This window comes from Tachysurus vachellii, chromosome 26 (genome assembly GCF_030014155.1).
Source record: "Tachysurus vachellii isolate PV-2020 chromosome 26, HZAU_Pvac_v1, whole genome shotgun sequence".
Classification (NCBI taxonomy): Eukaryota; Metazoa; Chordata; class Actinopteri; order Siluriformes; family Bagridae; genus Tachysurus; species Tachysurus vachellii.
Window position 1 is genome coordinate 12515875 of NC_083485.1, and position 16808 is coordinate 12532682.

The 16808-nt window shown below is 37.3% G+C and overlaps 1 protein-coding gene across 2 annotated transcripts; it reads right to left on the reverse strand.

The window, feature by feature from the left end:
• Window positions 1-1606: 1606 nt before the first annotated feature.
• Window positions 1607-12075, reverse strand: wbp1 (WW domain binding protein 1). Of its 2 annotated transcripts, none has more exons than XM_060862551.1 (5): window positions 11869-12075; window positions 10186-10288; window positions 9705-9872; window positions 8311-8770; window positions 1607-3059 (listed from the first exon to the last, which is right to left on the reverse strand). In XM_060862551.1, the coding sequence occupies exons 1-5, from the start codon at window positions 11956-11958 to the stop codon at window positions 2999-3001; spliced, it is 882 nt and encodes a 293-aa protein (XP_060718534.1). In that variant the 5' UTR covers window positions 11959-12075; the 3' UTR covers window positions 1607-2998. The 2 variants fall into 2 exon arrangements, with proteins under 2 accessions (XP_060718534.1, XP_060718535.1); XM_060862552.1 differs by lacking the exon at window positions 11869-12075 and adding an exon at window positions 11690-11855.
• Window positions 12076-16808: the final 4733 nt, after the last annotated feature.

Here is a 16808-nt window from a genome sequence, read left to right on the forward strand (position 1 = left end):
TATATATATATATATATATATATATATATATAAACAACAAACAACAAACAAACACTGGTTCACTAGGTTACAGACTTAGGATACTAACAACCTAATTGTCTCAGCTGTTCAGACATCTAGGGGAAGTTCTTTCCACCATTTTGGTACTAGAACAGAAAAGAGTTGCAGTATGGTGGGACCAGTCGAGCAGTGCTGGTAGAACATGATACTGACGACAGGAATTTGCCGTGTTAGCCGATATTAATTCAATTCATATGTTGTGACCATGATGCTGGTATTTTAGTAAATAAATACCGTGTAATTTGACCACCAGGGAGTGCTATGACATTCAAATACCTGAAATAGTTTGGTTGGTTGCTTGGTTTTTTTTTTTTTTTATTCCCCCATCTGTGGTTTTATATTATTCTTTATCCAGTTCTTACAAATACTGACAGGTGGATAATTCTATAAGCTCAAGTATTAAAGTTCACCTATGGTACTGAAAAAATGTTTGCATCTGACAAAACTTTGCATCATGAAATGATTTTTGTTGTGATATATAGATCATCTGTGTGAACTTGCACCATGTTCCAGTTAGTTAAAAATAAATACTAAATAAAATTCCGACTGAAGAAATAAAATTATTAACGTTGAGTTTGTGAACTCTGCACCGACTGCACTATGAAAACCTCACACTAAGAAACCTGTCATTTATTTTATTTTCTAACAATATTTTACTTAAAATTGTTTAATTTTTTTTTTCTGTTCCAGTTTTAGCTGCCTAAATTATTTCCTTAAGAGAGAAGCCAAAAGAAAAATAAACCAATTGGACTTAAGAATATCAGACATTTTACACACGAATTGGACACAATATCAGACTAAAACCATCTAGTTTTACCAACAGGCTGCATTTCTGCTTAAAATTGTACTCAGAAATTGGAAGATGTCTCCAGAGTCAGCAAATAAAACACTTCCATGCTTTCATTGGAAAATAATCGCCTTTGATTGACTTTGTTTTAGTCAGTATGTATATTCGAGGAAATAAATGTGCCATTATGACTACAGGAACTACAAAATTTGTCCCCTAGGGGTCGCTATAAATTAAAAAAGAATGTTTTTTTCCCTATGGCATTTGATCAGTATTAATACTACAGCTTAAAATAAGTCAGTCAACAATACGGGTTGCAAAATAAATCTGCAAATCGATTGTGCTTGTTTGTGCTATCTTTCCTCTAATGCTGTACATAACATGAGTTTTGTCTCGGCTTGTCATCGTGCCAGGGGCAAAAAGGTCACTTGTGTCATTTTGGCGTCGTTACTGAATATGACTCGAGATCGTTTCAGTGTTTGTGCCAAGAGCTGTTGAGTTCCTGAGATCACATTCAACAGAAACACAATCTCACAAACAACTATACAACTAAACTACACACACACTTCCTTGCTACTGAAAATCGTTTCCAGAAAGTTCTTGTTCAAAGATTCTTCAGAAATGACAGAAGTGCTTTAAATGTTCAGACTTGCTGGAAGATCATCTTATCCTGGTTTGCAATGCTGCTAATTATATCGTGCTATACGATCGAGGCAGGCTTGACATTTTCAGCAAATAAACACATCAGCGAGGCAGTCGTGTGCAATATTTATTTTATTACAAAAATAAAATACAAAGAGTACACAGCCGACTTCTTGCTAACCCCGAGCGTTAGGATTTCCCACACTCCTCAGTGATTTTCAGATTTTTCCTCCCATTTCACCATCCTTTTTTATTTTTTGGCTTGATCTAAGTAACAAGCAACAGCAACAAAGAAAAGGAACAGTTCTGTGCTCTTAAACAACTGCTTCTTCTAAGTAACAAGTAAAATAAGTAACAAAGAACTTAAATGTGTACACGCTTTTTAACTGAACTGAATGATAGTATGGATTATGAAGCTAAAAATGTCAGTGGATGCGTGACAGAACTTCTGTCCTACTCATGACTGAAAGAAAAAAAAAAAAAAACCCTTCAATCATACAGCCTTCGAACAGGCTTATATGAGGACGCGGCTATATTACGGCGAGTCTACGCACTGTCCTGTGAGGCAGCGGTTCAGATTTCAGTCGCTGCAAACTGAATCAACAAAATTAGAAACCGGTTCCAACGACGGGATGTGCTCAGGGATCAACACAAAGCTGTGTATCGTGTGTAACGTAGCAGTAATGAATCAAAGTAAGTCGACAAGATGGAAGTGTACTGGACTGAATGAATCGAACAGGTCTGGACCAGAGGGGAGCGAGAGACAGGCTGCAAGCTGAGCTGTCTTAAGTCAGAGACTTTTTCGCTTGTTTAACCCTTTTTATTTTTAGATGACAAAAGACACTAAATGTACAAACGTGTGTGTACAAAACGACTGTAGTAGCAAATTATTTCTCATCTCAGAGTAGACGTGTACTGAGATGCAGTGCAATGTGGACTGAGAATAGTATTGCTTGTATTGACAAAACCACTGCAGAGCCTACCTACATTTCATTTTCGCGTGCATAGCCTATAGTTAGATACAGTACGAAGGTGTGAAGACACAAAAACAGAGAGAGAGAGAGCAAGAGAGAGAGAGAGAGAAAGAGAGAGAGAAGGGTGGGAATTTTTCCTTGGGAAAGCTTCATTATGAAGAACAAGGCACGGCGAGTGTAAACATCCCTACTGGATGTGTAATGGAAACTGAAACTGAGTTATGGCTAAATTCTTGGGAGAGAAAGAGAGCAAGAAAGAGACAGAGAAAGATAGCGAGAGAGGATCTGAAAACACAACCCAAACAGCCCTGAAATGCTGCAAGGCTTCCTCACTAAACCAGAAGGACTGAAGTGTTTTGTAGTCAGTGACTCCTTAAACATTGAACCTCACAGATCCCTGAACAGTCTGAAGATCAGAATAAGATTTTTGTTTTATTACAGGGACATAGAAAGCCTTCTCTTTCTAAATGGTCCATCAACAGGTTCTGACAATGTGTAACTAAAAAAATCAGACCTCATTTTGAGAATCACTGATCTAAACCTTTGGCCAAAACACCTGCAGCTCCGTCTCCAAGGTTCCTGTCGCCTCGTTTGTGCTGAGAGATACGAGAGAGAGCGAGAGAGAGAGAGAGAGAGAGAGAGAGAGAGAGAGAGAGAGAGAGAGAGAAAGAGAGAGGGAGAGAGAGAGAGGGAGAGAGATGTGATTCTCTCCATTACACACGTCTCCAGATTCATACATATTCCCACAGGTCGAGAGAGAGAGAGAGAGAGAGAGAGAGAGAGAGAGAGAGAGAGAGAGAGAGAGAGAGAGAGAGAGAGTGAGTGAGTGAGAGAGAGTGAAAGAGGGAGGAAGTGTGAGAGAGAGATCGAAATCATTGCACATCTCTAAGTACATACATTTATATATACACAAAACTGCAGAAACATGGCAGCCAATTAACCAACCACCACAACAGCGGCCTTAAAATGTACAATCGTTTTGTATGTAATAGACACATGAACCTTAATATAAACTAAATTACTTACTAGCCCTTTTTTTTTTTTAAGAAGAAAAAACAAAAAATACTGCCATACTATTTGGGCAAAATCTGCCCCACATTACATATGGAAGCTAAATGCTTCATTCCCTAAAATTAAAAAACAAAACAAAAACAAAAACCATATTAAATCTCATTCAGATGCTGCTACAGGTCACACTGCTACTCAGGAGACATGCAACTTTGCATCTACACAACCACATGCTTCAGCAAACCTCTCTCAAACCACCACAAACAGTCACACAAGGCCAATTCCACCAAGCAGAAAAGAAAAATTGAACTGTATTAAATATTTTTCTACCAGTTGCAGTCTGTCGATTATTTTTTTTACTTATTATCTCAAAGTTTTGACATTTTGGCCTAGCTCAAAAAACTTTATCTGATGTTTGGCTTATTACTGCAAGATCATACCTTAAACAATTGACTTCTCTGCAACTTTTAAATGACCAATTCAGAATTCTGGCTTATCTCGAAACTTCAGCATGTTGTGTCAAAATTCTGAAATTTCTGGCTTATGTGTTTCTTTCCTGACTTCCTGATCTTTTTGGAGGAAAGAACTGTGACTGGTTAATAGGAGACAGCCTCTAACCCATGATCCCATTTTCAAACACTGATCACTACAGTCCACTTACACAAGGGAAAAAAGTGATGGGGTTCACCAAATGTTACACATCAGTCCAGTGAGCTAGTCACCTACCTGCAAAGCTAGCTAAGTAGATTATCCGGTTTTCTGACCTACGCACTACACAAAGTAAACCCTACTCAAAAGACCTTTTTTTTTTTTTTGCACAGACCCATCATCACATCAAAATTCTGAGACCATCAAGTGACAATTTTAAGATAATTCCAACATCTGAGATTCAACCAGATGAAAAAAATAGTCAGACAATTAGATTTTATTCCTCATGCCATAAATTATTCCAGAAACATGGAACAATATCTACACTGTTGAAAGTAGATATAGCGCACCTTCACATTTCCTGTTTGAAATCACTTGAACAACAAAACAAATGTGGGGAAAAAACTATTCAATGATCAATTATCTACCACTTAGAGCCTCTAAACCTGCAGTGGGACATTCCAGAAATCATTCCAAAGCAGTCTTACTACTACTACTACTACTACTACTAATAATAATAATAATAACTGATTAACTGCTAAGTGTGGATTAAGGTCAATAAAAACGCAGCACCAACGGGTCATCTGCTTTATGCTCAGTATGTTCTGATTAGCATTAGTCACCTAGCAGAGCAGCTTCACGATGCGTCAAAATGTTTTCTGTACTTTATTCCGCACCAAGGTAACTGAATTTATTGTCTTCACAGATTATAAATACACACAAATTAGTCAAAAATGATGAGATTAAATGACAACAAGCTACTCAAAGGGACGATAAGAGCAAGTGCTAATAACAGTGAATCGAATGCGAGGACGGTGCGAGAGCTGAGCATCGTTACATATGCGCCAACATGTTTCACGTATTCCACAGGATTGTTGATGTCGAGTGCAAGAAGCGCACACACACAGGAATTCCCACATGACTGGAAACTATCAAGTGGTTCGCACTCAGTGGTAAAACTCGGTAGTTGTAAACCAGTAGGCGACTCGCTGCAGTGGCTGAGCTGCATTAGTGGGAGATTTAGAGAGTGTTGCCTTTTATGGAGTTTTCTAGGCGCGTCATGAATGTGCTTAGTAATTTCCAGCTGGCGCCAATAATCATACAGAACAGCTTTACAGAAACCTTTGTATGTCCGGTGCGATTCTTTTTAGTTGGGTTGGCTTATGAAAATAAACATCCTTATTTAAAGACGGATAAATGAGGCCTATCTTGCAGGCAGCCAGCCGAAAGCATGTACTCGAACACGGTGCAGTCATGCGGCATGATACAAAATAAAACATTGGTATATCCGTGCATATAACTCTGACTGAAGCCCTTAAGATATGAGTCAGAACAGCAGCATTGGCCAAGACTCTGCTTTCCTGCCAACACTTCGCTGAAACATTAGATTTCACACACTTAGTGTATGTGTGATTACCGTAGAAAAGACTTAACATGTTCTGTACTGAGAAGAGAACAAATCTAATTTACAATGGATGATGAACTGTGTGAATACACATCAGCGGTGCCAGCTGTGCTACAAAGGAACTCGCAGAATTTTACCAGGAAACGAAATAATATTGGTGAATAAGATGGCTAATTTTAGCTCTAGATGTGCCCCAAGCAACAGAGAACATTATGACAACAATTAGATACATCACTGTAAGTAGCATCTTCATTTTTAATAAACCAAAGAGACTTTAGCCCCACCCTCATACTCTATTGGCTCACAAGACCCCGGCTCATGAAATCATTAGTCAAAGATCATCCAGATGTGGAAGAAACTGCTACCAGAGATACATGCATCTTTCACGTCTTGTGTCAGTTCGAACGTTCTCCTTTTTATTGGATTTTCTGCCGTATGGATTTCATTCATTCATTCATTCATTGAAAAAGCAGAAAATAGTTTTGGGGTGTCGGCCATTTACAAAATCGTAAAATACTACGGCAAAGTTGGCACCTCTGCTGTAATTTGAAAAGAACCGAAATCCTGTTTACACAAAACTCACTTATAATAAAAGCCTAAGGGCAGCTGTTGAACTGCAAAATAAATGTTTATGCAAAGCTTATTTTTGCAAAACATTTTCATTAATCTTTCACTCTAAGGTGTCACTAACTGAAGCTTTAAATGTTCATAAAAATGTTTGTCAGTAGAACACACTCCAAACTACCCGTAGACTGCCAGTACAAGTCAGTTTTGGTATAAACAGGTTTTTGTTTTATTTTTCTACATATTGTTTGTTTTAATCTCTCTCTCACACTCACACACACACACACACACACACACACACACACACACACGATTAAAAAGGTTGAAAAATATGCTGGAGTTTTCCTTTAAAGCAAATAAGTCACTTTACAAAAAAATGGTATCAAAATTTCTTTTCTCAAGTGCAATTACAAAATCCGGGCCCATGTTAAAGGTTCATGCCGAAGAATAGTTATCATTCACGTCTGGTTTCTGAACACACAACGCATGCCGTTTCTCATCATGAAAAAGCGTCCTAGCTTTTAGAAGCTATTAAAACCTCCTTGGTACACGTTATGCACTGGTTTACATTTCTCTTTGTATGATTTTCTTTTGTAAATGAACTTTACAGGCATATGGTCCAAGGGAGCTAAAGGTGAAGCTGGCAGTGTCTCCTAAATAAACAGAAGCAGCAGTCAGAATGTTCTTCATCTTCATTGCTGGCTTCAAACCCAAACTTGGGGAGAAATGATCCCGGGTTAGGGTTAAAAACTAAAATTTCATTTGAAATGTGTTTTGTATATCATTCACAGCGGAGCTTCGAAAGAAGAAAATGAAAAAGTGATGTCTTTTTTCTTATCCCTCCGGACCAATCAAGTCACCAGGTAGAGTGTATTATTTATATATTTAAAAAAAAAAAAAAAAAAGCAACACGGAGGGCATAATGCTGGTGAAAAACGAGTCTGAGTGGAGATTTATGTTATTTAAAAAAAATCTGAATATTAAAAAATGACAATATAACTAACAATAACTTGTATTTTTGTGATTCACATTTTTGATGTGCAATGTGGCGTTCCTAATTTAACTGTAGCCGAATACAGTCACATCACATAAGTTCTTAAATGTTCTCTTAAATGTTACAGAGAAGCTAAAAAAAAAACCAAAAACTGTGAAAGCAGCCTAATTATAGAGACCTGGGTTTTTTGTCCCTTATTTCCATAAAAAGGTAAAAATCCTAACTCTTACTTCTATTTAAATCGTTTAGATTTGTAACAGTTTGAATCAGAAAACAAAAAGCCGTTATACTGTGGCACTGCTGCTTTGCTGGTTTGTGGTTAGAATCAAGTCAGTCCTTTTATTTTTTCTGCCCATCCTTATATTAAACTGCTAATAAGGACACCGCTTCAAATCACTGCGGTTTGTAGCCACTCAACCCTGCATCATCTCCACGGGTCATGAATAAAGGTGAAAAAGGCGATAGATGATAGATGCAAAGCACAGGATGGTTTCTTTATGTAGCTCTCCTTCAGAAGGTGTTCTTACAGTTCTGTGCTCCTCAGAGTGTGTCTCTGTTCCTGAGGGATGAAGCTCAGCTGATGTCAGCTCCTCAGCTGCACTCTGTTTAGCACAGCCTTGTGAAAAACAAAGACGAGCAGTCAGACTTGTCCTGGTGCTCAACTTCGAGCTCTGTCTTTCAGCCTCTGTGCAAGGAAAGTCAGTGACTGACAGGCCATGACGACATGGCTGAACTCGAATCTTACAAAGAGAGAGAGAGAAAAAGAGAGAGAGAGAGAGAGAGAGAGAGAGAGAGAGAGAGAGAGAGAGAGAGAGAGAGACGGGGTGGGGGTGAGTGTCCTGTTGCAGGCCACAAAGACAAGTGAGATGTGCAATTAAGTGAAATGTGAAGGAGCTTCAAAGCGCAGCTCGCTCTTCTCATGTTTTCAAACGCATGGCAAAAATTAAAGGATTTCAAAAATCTACATACAAAAATTCTCTCTAAAAAAAACTAATTGTTATTGTTAATGATAATGTAAGAGCAAAGTCCTTATATTATTCGGTTGATATTTGAATGGCAAAACATGCCAACACCCTGCCTTCAAGGTTACCTTACGGGTTGGCTTTAAAAAAAGCAAAAAAATTAAAAAATGAGAAAAAAAAAAAAAAAAAACAACAAAAAACATGCTAACCATGACAAAGCTGTATGCCCTTCAACTGCAGGTAACGTTACGCGTTATGACACTCACACCACATGATCGCCGTTGGATTCTGGTGAGTGTGAGATCTCTTTGGGTCTGAGAGCCTGTCTCTCTGAACAGCAGCTTCCACTGGGCCCCTGACACATCCTGCCCTCGTCCTCCTCAATCCCGGAGCACTCATCTGTGTCCAGCTGGCACACACACATCTCGATGCCTGAGTCGCCCGTCACGTGTCTCCGTCTGGTGTTCAGCTCCTCCTCCAGGTGCACGTCCGACACTCCGTGCTCTATGCATTCAGATTGGGCCGCAGCTGTTGCAAGGTTCGGTTCCTGCGACTCGCCACTGCTGCCCTCCGCCTGCGCCGTCTCCAACACCACAGCTGACTCTGAACAAGCGACAGACGGCTGAGCGCAAATTTCTGGAGGATTCTCAGAGTAAGGTGGAGGAGGTGTGGGAGGATGGCCTACTACTTCCTCATAATCAGGGAGCTTGCAGTCTGTCCAGAAGCCTAAAATAGAAAGAAAAGATTGCCAGGTTAGACATAAAACCCTTGGAGCAGTGAAGAGAAGGGTCTTACACAAGCAAAAGAAAAACAAAACAGAGACACTACAACAAATATCAATCATTCTGTCACTTCCAACATCTTTCAAATGCTTAAACTTCACGTGTTACTCTTCCTACTTGAATAACATCAAATAAAAAATGTCATCATTTGATAGGTTTGGAGTGTCTATATTATATAGGGGGAAATTAGATGCAGCAATCGCCACCAAGGGTGCCAATACTTTTGTCTTGGCCAAGACTACTAAATGTTAAACTTTCACAGATTATCTTTAAATAGCATTTAAATAACATTACACAAAGGACTCAATCACCGTGCACCGAAACATGCAAATAAACAACTATGTTTTCCCAACACATTATATAGTGGTGTATGCTCCCATGTTGTGCACACATATAGCAAAGAGGAAGCCATTTCTGAGTCATAAATGTCTTGGAGGATTTTTAAACATACTCTGTTTTGGCTAAGAAACATAAAATAAACGTGATATCAGCAAGAGCAAATCGTTAATGTAAGATAAACAAATGAGAGCAAAATGAATGAAAATATTCATTGACGTGTGTAACTTAAGCCCAAACTCCACTATATGAATAGATTAATCTCTCAAATAAAAAGCTTTGGGGTACACCATATTTTTTTTTTTAAACTTAGCACTTCAAAGGTTACCTAACCTATTCTAACAAACGTGAACCCTAATCAGTAAAATCTTGTGATACTTGTGAGGATGTATTCAAAACATACCGGTTTGTTCAGTCAGTTCTGAGATGAAGCTGCAGAGGTAAACATTACGATGAAATTGTGGAAACGGTTAAGGTTTTCTCTTGGCCAATCCTTTGCTCAAAAAGACAGATCAGATCACTGGTCAGAGAGTCACACTTACGCAGGTTGAGGGGTGGTGGGGAGATGAAAGAACTGGAGGCTCCCTGATAGGCCATGAGGCTGATCTCTCTCTGCCTCTGTTCCTGCTGCAGGCGCATCTTAACCCGCCGGTGTCTGTATGCACAGCAGCAGCTCAGCATGATGATGAGAGTCCAGACCAACCAAAACCCTGAATACACACACACACACACACACATATAGCTACTTAAAAAAACATTAGAAATAAACTTCTTCCCCAGCACTGACTGATTGTCCCCACTACATTTCTTCTTCAGAGGCAGCTTGCAGTTTACAGGATATCTAAAGATTCATTCTCACTACACATGCGACCTTATATGCTTGTGATACTTGGGGATTCAAACCTACAAATGCATTTAAATTTGAGTAAACACTGGGTACCAGTCTGCCCCATGTTCAGCCTGACAAAAAGACATCACAAAGCTCAGAGGAAAGAACAAAGCAGGACAGTGTATGACACTCACACCACAGCTCGTAGTAGTAAGTGCAGCACTCGGTCTCACCACAACAGTAACCCATCTCACATCTGTACTTCTCATTGTTCACGCCGAAACAGAACTCCTTGCCCTGTGAAACCATAAACAGTAAAAACACAAAATATAACAATATTTACATTACATGTGTATATAACGTTACCAATTACATGATAACATCAGAAATAATTCTCATTACAAATATACTTGAATATACATCAAACAACATGTTTACATGCACGTTAAATCCTATCATTTGCTTTTAAATTAAGCTGCTTATAAGTATTTAAACCTATTTGTTACCAATTCTTCTAATTGGTTGTTGGTTAGAGGTAGTTATGATTCATCTTTCTGTACTGGTAAATATTTATTTCATAGTTTTTACATTTTCATATGACATAATCCTTCATGCAGCAGTGTGTGTTTGAATATTAAAAATGAGGCTGGATTTATTCCTCTTTATTTATTTGTTTGTTTATTTATACAAAAGGTCACGTTTACATTTCGAAGCACTGTCATAGGTTTAAGGAAATGTGATTTTATTACATAATACATAGTAACTTGTATTTTAAAAACAACAACAAACAATATGGAAACTGTTTATTATTATTATTATTATTATTATTATTATTAATAATACAAAATAAAGAGAAAATACTCTCTAGGAATATTAGAATTAATCCCATAGCTTAATTATTCTGTTTTTAATGAATTATTCTGTAGAGACGAAGTAAAAATAAACAAAAAAAACAATTTGCATTAGTTCATATTATACAATAGAGCAAGACCTGAAATCATTTTCTATATTGTTTCTTTCCGTTTTCCGTTTTCTAGGAAACTTTTACACAAATTACAATCCAAATAAAGCACTTTTAGTTGAATTAAATTGATATTCGGTGTAAACAAATTGAAAATAAAAATGATATACTGAGCTATAAATGGTCCAGTTTAAGCCTTCGTTTACGTCGTCTAAGCGAAACCAAAAGAAGTTAAATTAAAAATAGAAACAAAGAATATGTAACGATGTTATTTTGCAGTTAAAATGACACACTTAATACAAACGTAAGCGGAAATTAAACATGAGAAAGTCGGCTAGTTTCTCCGTAACTTTCCTCGGTAATTAGCCACCTCGCTAATTCACAGTCACACAAATGTTACTCGTTTTTTATTGCAGCCGGTTTGCTAGCTAATAAATCTAATTTTATGTCAAGAATAAATACAATTATAGCGAGTTAGCACTGCGGCTAATTAGTTTAGCCAACTTGGAATGTAACTTGTAAACAAGCACCGAATGTCAACTCTTACAAACGTCTATTCATAAATTCATAACAACCGAACTATTGTTCACCTTGATGCAGTTACCGTTAGCCGGCTAGTTCCGAGTCAGGCTAATAGCTTAGCATTTATAACTGAACGTTACGAAATAAAAAAGACTGCCCAGTTAAAGGCTAACAATTATTCTATGTCATTAAGAATACCAGGAAAATACAGCCACCTCAAAATTAAATGTCATGTCGTCCTTCTATGGTTAATCTTTGAGCCGTTTGAAATGCACGCCTAGTTTCTTTTATGTCGAAAACAAAAACAGTGCACAATAGAAGGCCTGCGTCCAGCTGTGAGCCCCGAGCTCGAGTTACACAAGCAGCCGCATCCAGAGCGCTCAACTTGGCTTACCTGCGCCAAGCAGGTCCCTGTGCAAAGCAAGCCCACGACAGAACCCAACGTTTTCTGCCTCATCTTCGGTAAGAAAGCACCAGAAACCATAGAGATAAAAAATACTAATAAAAAAACAAACAAACTAATCGGTAGAATAACTGATAGAAATGTCGAGCGACATATTTTCGTTTCCAGTCGAGTCGCACTGAGGCAAGCCCCTTGAAAGCAATACCCAAAAGAGCGCACCGCATTTCGCCTGTAGGGGGCGACTTTTCCTCATGTTTCCACTAGTTCCACTTTAATGTCACTCCTGAGGACATTCAACTACTAATGCTAGTACAAGCCTAGCTTTATTTACAAAATATAGATATAAAGATCTAAATATAGAATATATTTTCTAACTTACTTGCTTTATCCTGGTTAGAATGGAGGTGAATCTGGAGCCTGTACTGGGAACACTGGGAGGGAAAAAGGGAACATATTCGGAAACTGGACATCAAGGTTCTATTTGCACACTCATTCACAACTAGTGGCAATTTAACATAGCTAGTCTACCTGCCGGTATGCTTTTGGAATATGAAAGGATACCATAGAACCAAGGGGAAACCACCGAAATCGAACATAAAAAAACCCCATCCATACGGACATGACCTCAAGATAGAGCTAGTGACCTGTGAGGTAATTGTGTGATGCAACCCACAACCCACTGACCAGCATGACATTCTTGTTCATCTTAGATGCACATTTTATCCTGTTCAGGGCTGTTCCTGGAAGCTATCCTGGGAACGCTGAAAGAGAAGTATGAATACAGCTCAGATGGGACACTGAGTCCATCTTGCAGAACCATCCACATCCACATTCTAACCAAGGGACAATTTTTATGTGAGCAAACCTACACAAACACAGGGATAACGTTAAAGTCTGCATACAGTAACCCAAGCACAGAAAAAAAAAACAGAAAACCTTGACTGGAATCTAACTAAAAGTTTATTCGATATCAGAAAACAAACACTGTCTTTATGACACACATTGGTTCATGAAGGCAGAAAGTTCAGAATCAGACGAAAAACTTTAAAGACTTCCACGACGAATTAAATACGACGAGGCTGATCTTTCCTTTAAACTGTCATAAAAGGAATCTGTGCTGTTCTCATAAGCGGTAGGACTTTTCTAATGGAAAGTGAGCCTTTATGTGTCACATGTAGATAATAAAACATGCCTGAATGCTGTTATAAGAAATGAGTCACTCGAATAACAACAAATCCTGAAGTGTTTTATTCCATTAACACCACAGCTGTTTATCCAACAACTACAGTTGATCATGAAATAAAGAATGACCCTTTTTTTTTTTACTTTAATTTTTAACATTTTCATGTTGTAGCACGTTTATGAAACAAATATGACCTACATATTTTATGGACAATAAATATTTATCATCCTTGTGATTTTTTTATGACAAAACACTAAGCCTGAATGTGTCTTTTTGTGATTGTCATTCACTTGTTCTCTTGGCCTTGATTTATGGATGTTAGTGTCATTAAAATAAACATCTGAATGTATAATAATGATTATTTTGTGGATATCCATTTTTCATCATCTGTTAAATTAAAAAAAAAAATTATATGCTGCATCTTCTGTTTCAATCCAGTATTTGTACTTTGTTCATGAGCTTTTATTTTGGTGTATTTAGAAAAAGCAAGTGACTGTATTGTCTACTAAGACTACGATTAAGAATTATGCTTGATGTTCTTGTGATAATATTTCATCAACACAGTATCACATGTCAATACAAGTCAATTCATGTAGAATTAACTGAACCATGACATCACAGTGATTACTTTTGGGATTATAGTGTAATGTCACCTGCTAAAATACCTCATATTGACTTGAAGCCACCCTTTGTGAGCTATGCATCACAGTCCAAACCAGTTCACTGCACAAAACATACAAGTCAGACAAAACCCCACTGTGCATATGCACAATCCAGCAATTTTTTCGCTCCTGCATATACAATAAATCAAATGCAGGTCCCACAACTATTCAATTACCTGAAGTTCTCACCTTGTTTGCTGTGATTTACCACAAAGCGCTGGCACTTTCTCCGTGCACTAGCCTGGCTTTCATCAGGGGCCATAGTAATCTGCTCGGGATGAGTGCCCCAGCCTCTTATAGGACATTTACATACAGCCCCCTTTCTCCCAAGCTTCTCTAATAGATGCCCAATGGCATTTGCATTTATATAGCTCACTTCATAGCAACACGGTTTGGGTGCTTTGCTGTGATAAAAAACAAACCTGGGCTGGCCTTGACTCACACCAATAGGCTGTTGCTGTTCTCTCCTTTTCTCCATATGCAGCTTGGGGTTTAATAGGTGAGAGGCCTGATTGAGAGAGGGAGGGCGACAGGACCTCAAGGTGAAGCTACCCTCAGCACCCGGAAAAGACAGATGCTCATACGAAGGAAATGGTTTATTTGCATAGCTGGGAGAAATAGCATTGCTCAGGAGAAAATACTGTGTAGCTGCAAAACCGAGAGGTGTTTTGATGATGTCAGCATCACATAGGTCGTTCCCATTTACGCTTTTTATTGATGACACAAAGAAACTTTGTTCTACTGCAAATATTTCTTACTGACATTATTATTATTATTATTATTATTATTATTATTATTATTATTAGTAGTAGTAGTAGTAGTAGTAGTAGTAGTAGTAGTAGTATCTTATATAATAAATATAGCAAGCGAACCCAATTGCATCCTAAGGATAACTTGATTGCGTCAAAAATTTTGGTTTATTACTCTAAATGATGATGATAATTTACTGGATTTACTAAATAGATTCACTCTTTACTCACTCACTACAAATCAAAACAAAATGTTCTAAAATTTGGGTCTCATAACCTACCAAAAAAGGATGTTACAGACACTCACTGTGCTGCCTATGATTGGCATATAAAAAAGAGGGGGCAAAGCAATCAAGAAGTTTCCACTTGTGCATATAAGCTGGCTGACAGCGAGAGGCAGTGAGGCCTGCAAAGCTCAATAAATCACGGGACTTTCACGCTTCCCACAGTCCCGCTTGCGACCCTCCTACAAAAGGCAAGAGGAGGCTGATGGCCTGGGATGGAACCAGGAAAGAGATATCCTGTGTCCTCCACCGTAATCGATGTTTCCACACAGTTCAGCAATGACATCTACATAGGAAGCCCACAGGAGTTTCCTCACACAGGAGAGGGTAACAAAATCGATATAATACTCTGGAACTGAAGGTAACCAAATGGAAACAGGCTGAGGAGAAATTTCTTAATTTGTCAAGGCAGGAACAGTGTTATTTATTACAAGCAAATGAAACCATCACTAATAGTTTTACATATACTGTACGTAATAAAAAATGTAGCTTGGTGTTCTCTAATCATTCGCTTTTATCCCAAAGGGCTGTAAGAATACTTGATTCTGATTGAGCTTTTTCTTTTCTAAGGTAACAGCTCTGACAGTAGGTCCAGATCAGTTTCATATTAATTCTAATACATTATCATATTTCTCCTTATAATCTAAAACTGAAAAGTAGTGTGTTTGTATTTAATAAAGAAATACTTGAAATCTGGAAATCATTCTACACTTTCGGCACCACAGGAAGATCTTTAGTACAGAGGAAGTACAGCTGCTATAACGTAGGTGAACGGCAAATAGATTTAATAAAAAAACAATATCCCATCATTGATCATTTCTATTACAGCATGTTTTATTCCTTATCTCAGAAATGATATTAAGAAAATATAAAGGTTCTTTTGTTGTTAGACCTGACAATCAGAGTTTTACTTTTTCAGAAAGTAAATATTTTTGGATCAATAATTTGCATGTAAAATCATATTTTCCTAATAACAATATTTAGGAAATATTTATATATGTTAACGAACATCGTTTACATGCATAATTTGCTAGATTCTTTTCCCTAAGAGCCAAAATCTTTCATTTAATTGTGTATAGTATAATTCACTTCCACTTTCTTGGTACTCGGCCATGTTTTGTATTAAATTCTGTAACTACTATGTAGTTTGGTGTTGAAACTGTAAAACAAACAGCTGTGTGCTAAAAAAAAACATTTAAAAACTGTAATTTAAAAGGTTTATTTCAATCACTTCACTCATCTTTCCTTATCCATCTATTATAATAAGAAAACACTAAATAAAGCAGTAATATGCGACTCATTTTGCCCCAATAACTGCTATTACGATTACTTATGCACACTTACTGGCCACAAATGAAGCCGCTAATATATTATTTCCTCATGTGTAGCCTATACTGAAGTCTGTCATAGAAACAAACAAGTAATTGATGATGTTTGTGATAGCAGGAAGCACTAGAGATGATTGGAGAAACGCCAACCCTGGCCACAAGGTGGCGCACATGAGCCTGAGTGACAGGAATAGAGTGCAGAACATGTGAAAGATGAAATGTCCTGTAAAACTCTCTGTTACTCTCTTTTCTAAAATTATTTTAGCATGTTAAACTCAAACATTACAGATTATTACACGTGTAGACAGAGAGGTTTTATTTCTTTAATTTTTTTTTTAAGCATTAATTGTCACATGATAATTTTACCCATGTACATGATGTTATTTTTTCACATGATTAATTTATTTGTAGAGCATGTGATTTTTTTTTCTACATGTATTTTATTTATCTATCTATCTATCTATCTATCTATCTATCTATCTATCTATCTATCTATCTATCTATCTATCTATCTATCTATTTATTTATTTGTTTGTTTGTTTGTTTATGTTCAAATTATTTCGCAGGTTGATTTTTCCACATCTAGATCTTATTTTTCTACAAAGATTTCTTTCCCTATGATTCATTTATTTTTACTTGTTTATTGTTCACATGTATGGTGGAGTTTATTTATTTATTTATTTATTTTTTTAATGTAATTCATATTGTTCTTGAAATTGATCCAA

Excerpts from the sequence above, each read along its gene's own strand:
- wbp1 (XM_060862551.1), bottom strand. The coding sequence starts at position 11,958 with ATGGTTTCTGGTGCTTTCTTACCGAAGATGAGGCAGAAAACGTTGGGT. Across the intron at positions 9,873-10,185 it reads TTACTACTACGAGCTGTGGT|GGTTTTGGTTGGTCTGGACT; the intron begins GTGAGTGTCATA and ends GTGTGTATTCAG. Across the intron at positions 8,771-9,704 it reads CCCACCACCCCTCAACCTGC|GCTTCTGGACAGACTGCAAG; the intron begins GTAAGTGTGACT and ends TTTCTATTTTAG.